The sequence below is a fragment of the Diachasma alloeum genome, unplaced genomic scaffold, assembly GCF_001412515.2.
Source record: "Diachasma alloeum isolate Michigan unplaced genomic scaffold, Dall2.0 Dall_scaffold_00178, whole genome shotgun sequence".
In the NCBI taxonomy this organism is placed as follows: Eukaryota; Metazoa; Arthropoda; class Insecta; order Hymenoptera; family Braconidae; genus Diachasma; species Diachasma alloeum.
This window is the reverse complement of record NW_021680344.1, coordinates 2,951,768-2,961,160: the sequence shown is the minus strand read 5'-3', so window position 1 is coordinate 2,961,160 and position 9,393 is coordinate 2,951,768. Positions and strand designations below refer to the sequence as shown.

Genomic DNA, 9,393 nt, shown 5'->3' with positions numbered 1-9,393 from the left:
GAAAAACCATCGATTTAGTTTCATGGTTATTTTTATGTTACTTTGATTAGATTGATGTTTTTATGTAAATTTTGTCATCTTTATGTTAAAGTTTGTATCGTGATAAATATAAACTTGCCCAGCTTTATCATTATGTATAAAGATCCAATAAAAAAAATGCCTCAGATACTGAATGCAATTGGATTTAGAGCGCTAGCTCGTTCAGTTTTCGAGAAATCCTAAAAAAATGTATGCTAATGTTTAATTTAATATCAACCAAAAACTGATAAAATAAAAAAATTAGAAATCTCGCGCATTAATTGAACGCTATCTTGCAGATTGTTCTGTTTCGTTTTGCCTGAGAATTCATGACCCAATCTCTTCTCCGCATATTCCAGTAGTTGTTTGTCACTCTGAGGACTTCATAATTAATTAATAATTAATCACATTATTTGATGATCAATCAATAGGGATCCAATAATTCAATAATCTGGCTTTTGGCACTTTCTCATCAATCGAAAGTACAATTTATTTATGTAATATTCAATTTTATTAATTCATAATAATTAAAATAACAGTCATTTTATTCGGTTCAACACAGTGCTGCCTGCATACATCATAAAATATACTATTTTCCCATTTCAACATTTAAATAAATAATTAAAGTACATGAATTTTCACTCCCTAAAGAAGAAAAATATGCTAAATAAACAAAAATGAACGTAAATTAATCGGGCGACTCAAGGTGATGAGGTAACATTGTCCAAAACCAAATGAAATGACGCATTCTTTTTTCCATTCTGTGTTCGGCGAATAGTTCCTCTCGTCTTAATTAGACTCTTTTGTGGCTGATGACTCCATTTCGTTCGTCGATTTTACGACCGTCCTTGGGTCGATAAGTAAACGAAACAAAATTATCGGTGAAACGGATAGAAAGGTGAAATTTGTGCGCGATTGTGTGACGTTATGATGGATTAGTGTTCGTGGCTCTTCACGCGCGTTATTATTTTTTTCAATAATTATACCGAAGAATCGGTGGACTTGAGGTGGCGTCTGGTGTTTATTGATTCGATTCCTCTTCCGCTCGATCACACAGCCGACGTAGGAAAGCTGCAATTCGAAAGTGAATGTCAGAGGTGTAAAGGTATTTCCCGTTTTCGAGTTATCGGCTTCAACAAATTCCATTTGTCGATTTTTTTTTCATTGCGTCATCTGCAGATATAGATGTTGGTTTTAATTGCGGAAATTATGGTTTTGGAGAGCGTATAATTTTTTGTGATCAGTTCAGTGGAGTTTTGGATTGATCTATTGGATTGGAAAATTTTATTGGATTTCTATTGAAATTTTATTAGTTTTTTGACGATTCTATTAGAAAATTACGCAGCTTCACTGTGAGCTTTTTGGAGAAAATTTTTAGTAGAAACTATTCTATAGAACAATTTATAGAATTTCATCTTTCTATTGAGATATTTTCTAAAGGAATCCTTGACATGATTTTTTTTATATTTTTTCCGTTCTACTTTTCTGGCATAAAATGCAAGGAAAAAAAAAGAGAAAATTCATGCCCGAGAATTCTTATAAAACAATTCCAACAGAATAAGTTATATAAAAAAATCAACAGTTATAGAATTGTTTCTGTAATCACATATCTGTTTAAAATGCATGGCGAAGTTTTGTGATTTTAAATAGAATTGGCCCAAAAAAGAATAGAATTTTTCAATGGAATTCTTACACTGTGAGAAAAAGTTAGTTCTGCCGAAAAACTATGTTTTTGGAGAACGAACAATTTTTTATGATCATTTCATTGGAGTTACTGGATTGATATATTGGATTGGAAAATTCTATTGGATTTCGATTGAACGTCTATTTGAAATTCTATTAGTTTGTTGCCGATTCTATTAGAAAATTACGCCGCTTTACTGCGAGTTTTTGAAGAAAATTTTTAATAGCAACTATTCCATAGAAAAATTTGTAGAATTTTATCGTTCTATTGAGACATTTTCTAAAGGAATCCTTGAGATAAATTTTTTAAGTTTTTTCCGCTCTACTTTTCTGCTATAAAATGCAAGAAACAAAAATAAAATTCATGCCCGAGAGTTCTTATAAAACAATTCCAACAGAATAAGTTATATAGAAAAACCAACAGCTATAGACTTTTTTCTATAAATAAATATCTGGGTAATGTCCCTCAAGTGTATAGAGTTCCAATAAAAAGGCAATAAAATTTCTTAGAGAAAACGTATTTCTTTGAAATATCAATTGTTTTTTAGCAATATAAAAGGATTATACGTTCTTCAATCATAACAGAATGAAAAAATTAACATTTATAAAGAAAAAGAAAAAAATCAACATAAGCGAAGTAACAAGAATGTCTGGTTGGACAATTATTTTGTCTCTGTGCCAGAAGCTATCCGGCTCATCGATTTCAGCGTCTCCGTATCCATTTTCTTCCTATAAAGGGCGTAAATACCAGAGCAGGGATGAAGCCGCAAAAAATATCAGAGATAACCACAGGATAGAAACAAATCGTTAACCAACACAGAAAAAGGTGAGGAGGAAGTGAGAGGTGACAGATAAGGAGGCGCAGACAGACGGAAGACGAACAGAAGCTCTAAACTCGCGCGAAAAAAATACACAGAAAAACCTAGCTAAAATTCTGTTGAATTCCTATTGAATTTATAGTTAAAATTCAATTATAGAGTGAAAAATATCCAATAAAAACTATTTTATAGCAAAAATCAGGTGCATTTCATATTTAATATCCAACTTTTTCTACGAGAAATCCACAACATGAATTTTTCTTTTTTTTTCGCTTTATTTTTCTTCTTTATTCATCGAAAAAAATCAAACAACTTGTATAGAAAATTGTATAGAAAAATCGAATTCTATTCAATATTTTTTTTCCTATAGAATTCACCAAAAACGAAACAAAGAAAATTTTAATGGCCATCCAATAGAATTTTCTGGTAAATTTAATAGGTTTTTCTATGAAATTCTTTCGTACATAAAAATTCTCTTTTTCAAGAGATTTTTTTGTTATTGTTAGAGATGAGTTTAACTACGGGGTTTACTCACGGTGACATATTTCTACATCCGGCTGGTCATATTTATACATTTATCTGGATCTACAGGAGCACCATCATTTTCTTCAGGAAAGCTGGAAAATGAAGAAAGTCGGGACTGTCAAAGGGGGATTACACAACCCGTAACAATGGTCTCTCGTTGGCTGGGCCCTGATGATTACTGACCTCCATTATTGTGTTCGGGGGGTTGGGTACAAATATATTTAGCTACGAGTATTTAGGGACGACATGATCGCTAAATACTTGGGGACACAGAACATCGATCGTGCACTTGGATGATTTAATAATCAATTCAGGGGTGGAGGGTGGAAATTGGGTGCAGTTTTTGGGGAATATCTCGGAATTTATGAGGAATAGCAAAATTTTTATAGAGACATTTTTTATGGAGAAGGAAACAACCTACAAGAAAGGTCCTTATACATTTTTCGATATTTCCAATAGATTTTGAGACTTTTCCGAAAAACTAAATTATCAGGGGAAATCGCCAGTTGATTTTTCACTTCTGGTTGAAGTGGCAGTTATCTCCGTAACGAGAGGCTTTAATAAAAAATCTCAAAGAACATTTTTTGTCCGAAATTTTCTCCTCTATCAAAGATGTCATTTTCCAGTAGGACAACTCCTCTGCGAGATAAACGCAGGAAACCACTTCACGTTACTGAATTGCTGTTTTCACTGATGATTTTTTCAAAAAGGGAGTTTGAATGATATTGATGATGTACTCACGTGAATAGGGAATGAAACCATCGTCATCCTCTGGGTCGCAGCATTCTTTCAGGATAACATCGACCTCGGCGTCCTCAAGTTTCTCACCTGAACAAATTCGTGATCTGATTAACCCTTCGATCTCGTTTTAGTTCTCAATTTTTTTTTTTGTAATAGCGGCTTAATCTTGCGTGAGTTCTCGAGAAAAAATTCTGCGAAAGGGACACCTACCGAGGGTCAGGAGCATGTTTTGTAGGTCACCAAACAGCATGGTACCATTTTCCGATTTGTCGTAGAGCTTGAGACACTCGAGGAAGTCCTCGTAGGTGCCCTGGTCCTTGTCGTGCTTGAGCTGACTGAAGATGGGGAGGAATTCATCGAAGGCTATTTTCTTCTCGTTCTTCTTCGACGTACCGCCCATTTTTTCAATTGTCGCGTTCGTGGGGTTGAGGTTTAGGGCACGGAGAACATTTCCGAGATCAATAGCGTCGATCACATTCGTGCCGTCGGCATCGTAAATTGAGAAACAGAATTCCGCCCCTGGGGGGTGATTGCATGATTTTTAATGATGCAAAAATTAATGTCGGAAATTGAGACACCTCTCCCCCCTTTTTAAGACGTTTGTGCCACTTACGTTTGCCCGTATTTCAGAACAAGTTGGAAAATTATGCTCCACTTTTTGGGGTAAATACCCCATATGGAAAAATATATATTCTGAAAATTATATATTTCATATAAATCTTATATATATTCGAAGAATATATTAAATTGGCCTATGTTATATATATTTTTTATATATTTTTCCATGGAGGACTGTTGAAAATGATTTTCCCTGGAATGATATTCAAGCTTTTACGCCCTTCTGATCTTGCAATGATACTATGTTTAAATTCATTTGACATCTCCCACCTTCATCCCCCTTCCCACCCGCTCAATGAATTCGGATCTTCAACAAATTGGAAGAAAATTAATAAGTCACCAAAAACGTCTTTTGACTCCATGTCTTAATGGGGTCAATCTTTGTCTTCAAGTGTCTTGAATTGAAACAGAAGAAAATGTCTTAAATTTGGTGATTTGTAAATATGGCACTTACGTTCACCCATATTTCAGAACAAGTTGAGAAATTATGTCTTTTAATGCACGTATCTTTTGATTCTTATTTATATTTCTCAATTTTAGGTTTTGATTCTGGAATATGTACCTCTTACGTTCGCTCATATTTAACAACAAGCTGACTAATGAGTGAATAATTTTCAAATGTCATGATATAAGGCCGGAAAAAATGTCTCCAATTTGGTGACGTCTATTCCAAAACATAAAAATCTCTAATCAATCAAACATCTCGTTTTTATTCGGCAAACGTCTCATTTCGCGACATTAGAAATATCAGTCATGACATGAGCCACATTTTTGCCCGAAAATATCTCCTCAACCACCGCATAAAAAGGTAAATAAATCCTAAATCCTCCGTGTCGAGCCTCGGAATTCATCACGTGGGAGGTAAAGACGTAACGAGGCCACTTTTCCCCCCAATTTTCAGTATTTTCTCTTTCAAATACCCCCGCACACACGACGAACGATTCGAAAATATCACTTCTCTATTCTTGGAGTTGATACTCTTTTCCCACTGCCACCCCCCCACTCCGCAACCGTCACGTTGCCGGGTTGCGTGCACTGGGTCAAATTACCCCTACTTACTCTCGTACCCATATAAGAGCAGTGGCTAATACTATTTCTGACACCGGAACGACGCGCCTCACAATTAGAATTTTTCCCGATGCTTCAAAATGCTTATGCAATCCCCTATGCTTTCGGAAGATAAACATTCATTTTCAATATTCTAATTTTCTTCTCGCCGCGTAATGAGAAAGTTCAAACGTCTCAACGTCAACATTTTGGCTTCTATCTTTTTCTTCAATCAATCGATTTTTGCAAACCGCAATTTAGTGAAAAAAATTTCGCAGGCTGCACTCACGCACTAATGATTTTTTTTCCATTAGATATATTTTCTTAACGCGGAAATACGAATTGTGAAGCGACACTTCCGCCCGCCATTGTGGGGTGTTAATATTTTTCAAGAAGATGGAATAGTCCACGCTCTACTCACTCTCGACTTCTCTGGGGGAAAGATCGGCCTGGAAAATGAATAAAAATATTCTGTACGTCAACTTTCAATAATTTTATGAAGACAAACGGTAATAGTAGTCGTAAAACTTGAAATAAAAAATCTTTAAGCTCAGAAACACTTTGAATTCAACATCTACATTCTGTGAACATTAAAAATTACTATTTCTAAAATATTATTTACTGTGTAATTGGGAAAAGTAGAAGAGGGGTGAATATTTTTAACTGAATTTGAATACTCACCATCGCTGTTGATAGTGTGTCTGTGGCTTCTGGATGTTCACCGCACGAAGTTAGAACCAGAAATGCGAGCACCAGGTGCCGTGGACATTCATTTTATCGCAACAGAGGGCACCAGTGTCGCACAGACACCCGAGAATTACGAAGTGAGGGTCATAGAAAAATAAAAAAAAACGCACACACGGGAGGGAAAAAATACAATTCTGTTCTTTTGAGTGAGCTGCAACTCGCCGGCAACGCTGCGCTCCAAAAACAGACCGAGGACCTTCGCTCTGCTCGTTCCATCCACTGCGATAAATGGTTTTGCTGTTGATTTTATTTTTGTGTCAGGGTTGCCAGATCTACACCATCGACTTCCTCAGTGGACTGAGTCATGGTTTGTTGCGAGGTGGATAGGCAAATTCATAACAATTGACTCTAATTAATGAACTATTCTAAGAATTGCTCGAGAATTTTTTTTTCTTATGAAATTCGAGGGAAATTTTTTGGCAGATGTCATTCAAATTCTCGTGACGATTTTGGTTTTTAAATCCTTTCAAGTCCTGCAGAAAATTTGTTTTTTTTGGGATTAAATTAAGAATAATTTCGTAAAAATCAGGGCTGACCCTCGGGACCCTTATTTTTTCAGCTTAATTAAAACTAAATGAGTTTCTTTTCTCGCTTCATGAATATTCCACTTCTTAATTTTACAGCCTATCAATATTAATTCTGGAAATTTTTCTGCTTGAAATTATTTCTGGTGCTAGAAAATGGATTTCCGAATTCTAGAATAATAAATGCGCGTACAAAATGAGTTTATAGAACAATCAAACGAATTCGCTACAAAATTCCATTAGATTTCTATGAAACTGTAATGAAATAAACAAATTTCCATTAGTCATTGGCTGATTCTAGTGAAAAAAATTTTATCTGTACGCTTTTTTTAATACAAATATTCAAAGGAATATATTCACATAACGAAAACAATAGAATTCGAATTTTTCTACGACTTATTCTTCAGATATTTTCTACAGAAATTCCTCGTCTCAAATTTGCCAAGTTTTTAATTTGAATTCTTCAATGGAAAGAGAAGAAAAATAGATTTTAAAAAATTAGAAAATTCATTTTGAGAATTTTGGGGATTCATATAACGAAATCAATAGAATTAGAATTTTTCTACTTATTCTTCAGACATTTTCTATAGAAATTCCTCGTCTCAAATTTTCCAAGGTTTTATTAGATTTTTCAATGAAAAGAGAAGAAAAAGAGATTTAAAAAAACTTCATCCATTCAAATAAATAATTTTTAAGGAATTTCCCATAAAAAATGTCTCCATAGGAGTTCAATAGAAATTCCATAGAATTTTCTATCAAATTTGCTAAGTTTCCCTATGAAATTAGTTTTTTTAATAGTAGAAACTATTCTCCAGAATCCAGAAAGAATTTTTTTTCAACCGCGATCAATTTTTTCTTTGCGCAATTGTCCAATTGCAACAGCATCGTATTCCTCCGGAATCATCCGAACGTAGTAAATCTATTTCAGATAGCATCAGTCGCGAGACCGATTCCGGCTCTAGCCCGATTCAGAAAGAAAAATGTATTTTTAGTAGATAAGAGAGTGGTAGTGGGTACAACGGTGCCAAGCAACAGAGTGAAAACGAGTATTCCCATTTCCTCGTGATGTTGTTTATTTATCGTAGTCTGTTTCTCAAAAATTTTGGGCACACAATAATTTTTTCGCGTATTTACGGATTTTTGGGGCCAATTCGGAAGAGTCTCCTGAGTCTTCTGGCGAATGTCATCTTCTTGGAGTTGAGGTTGGGTTCTTGGGGCGTCGGAGCGCTGGTGTCGCTGGCCGCGGAGATTGGCGGGACGCTCGGGTCAGAGGACGACTGACTCGGTCCTGGGTCTTTATTCAGGGAGATCAGGGTGTCCTCTCGCACTTCGTAGTCACCCTCACCCTTTATTATTATCTTCAGGGGCTTGTCGATGGAGGAAATCTCGAGATTGCTGATGGCGCGCTTCAGCTGGATCTCGAGGGGGGACGCGTTGGTTAGGGACACCTTGTAGTCGCCGATTTGGACATTCTCCATACCCTGTTGAAGACTCTTCGCTAGTTGGGCCACCTCGCGGAGAATGTTCGACAGGGGCTTGAGGTCCGGCTCGTCGGCGGAAGGGGCATCTAGGGCGGAACAATAAATACAGGAAGTTGGGGTAAAATTAACACTTTTGACTTTTTTTAAATGTTAATGACAGGTTGAAATGTTGATGAAATTTAATATTTTTCTTTGAATGAAAAGAAAAATTCTTTTCGTGTCACGGGAAATGAAAAACCCCACTGGAGTTTTTCAGGTACCTCGACACGAAAATTAATATACACAACTCGCCATGGAAAACCTATCACCTTTCCCCACGTGCTTGCCATCCTTATCTTCGGCTCGGAAGGCAATCTTGCACGTTGGGGACGGTGATCTGTTTTCCAAGCCTCGGGCATGTAATGTATAGTCCCTTTGTGATGAGCCTAAACTGAGCCTAATTGATAAATTTTTTTCTGATTTATGAGTGATTTAAAAAAGTCTAAAGTATCCGTGTTACCCCACCCTCCCTTACACAATTTCCCCCTTCCTGATGGGGAAATTTTCCATGTTCATTATTAATTTATTTCATCGAAAAAATCGAGAGATGTAGTTTTTGAAAATTTTCGGGTGATCGGTTTTTAACGGGAGTACCTGGCGCTGCTGTTACTCCGGACAGTTCCATCGCATTCGACATTGCCGCTTCCACCAAATCTTCGGTGAAATTTCCGATATCCTCAGACATGTCAATATCAATCGGATTGTTTCGATGACTCGGGTATTGTCTGAAGTTCGAGAGTCTGAAGTTGGATGCATTCTTCCTTTCTTTTGGAACGATTGATTGACGTCAATTGATTCGGACGAAGGCATTCGAGTAAAATTATTGAAATGAAAAAATTTTGTGGAAAAAAACAACAGAATTAGATTTTTCTATACAAATCACTCCAAGGAGATATTTTTTATAAAAATTCCCCGGCTTGAATTTTATAAGTAAAGTTATGCATGCGACTAATTAAAATTTTTGTCATTCGGGCAATAGAAAATTCTATTGAATATTTTCTATTGAACATCTCAATGGAATCGGTCAAAAACTATTAAAAATTTCAACAGAAATCCAAAAGAATTTTCTAACGAATTTGCTAAGGTTTTTATATTTTTTCTTCTCGTATACCCTTTTGGGACTTTACGATTTGTTCCCTTCCCACCCCCCAA

The 9,393-nt window shown here is 35.8% G+C and overlaps 2 protein-coding genes across 3 annotated transcripts in view; both read right to left on the bottom strand.

The window, feature by feature from the left end:
* Nucleotides 1–470: 470 nt before the first annotated feature.
* On the bottom strand, nucleotides 471–6,210 carry LOC107039165 (myosin light chain alkali). Of its 2 annotated transcripts, XM_015258654.1 has the most exons (6): nucleotides 6,132–6,210; nucleotides 5,872–5,899; nucleotides 3,996–4,304; nucleotides 3,786–3,872; nucleotides 3,055–3,136; nucleotides 471–1,089 (listed from the first exon to the last, which is right to left on the bottom strand). In XM_015258654.1, the coding sequence occupies exons 1-5, from the start codon at nucleotides 6,132–6,134 to the stop codon at nucleotides 3,105–3,107; spliced, it is 459 nt and encodes a 152-aa protein (XP_015114140.1). In that variant the 5' UTR covers nucleotides 6,135–6,210; the 3' UTR covers nucleotides 471–1,089; nucleotides 3,055–3,104. The 2 variants fall into 2 exon arrangements, with proteins under 2 accessions (XP_015114140.1, XP_015114131.1); XM_015258645.1 differs by lacking the exon at nucleotides 3,055–3,136.
* Nucleotides 6,211–7,851: 1,641 nt separating this feature from the next.
* The window catches only part of LOC107038419, a 2,224-nt gene continuing 682 nt past the window's right edge, over nucleotides 7,852–9,393 (bottom strand). The window contains exons 2-3 of the mRNA XM_029126176.1: nucleotides 8,836–9,006; nucleotides 7,852–8,288 (exon numbers count right to left, since the gene is read on the bottom strand). Of these exons, the coding sequence (XP_028982009.1) occupies nucleotides 7,852–8,288; nucleotides 8,836–9,006 (608 nt within the window). The remainder of the gene's footprint in view (nucleotides 8,289–8,835; nucleotides 9,007–9,393) is intronic.

What these genes read in the sequence shown, in the direction of transcription:
- LOC107039165 (XM_015258645.1), bottom strand. An exon ending in AAACATGCTCCTGACCCTCG is followed by an intron (nt 3,873 to 3,995) that starts GTAGGTGTCCCT and finishes GAATTTGTTCAG; the next exon opens with GTGAGAAACTTGAGGACGCC. An exon ending in TGGTTTCATTCCCTATTCAC is followed by an intron (nt 1,090 to 3,785) that starts GTGAGTACATCA and finishes TTCGAATTGCAG; the next exon opens with CTTTCCTACGTCGGCTGTGT.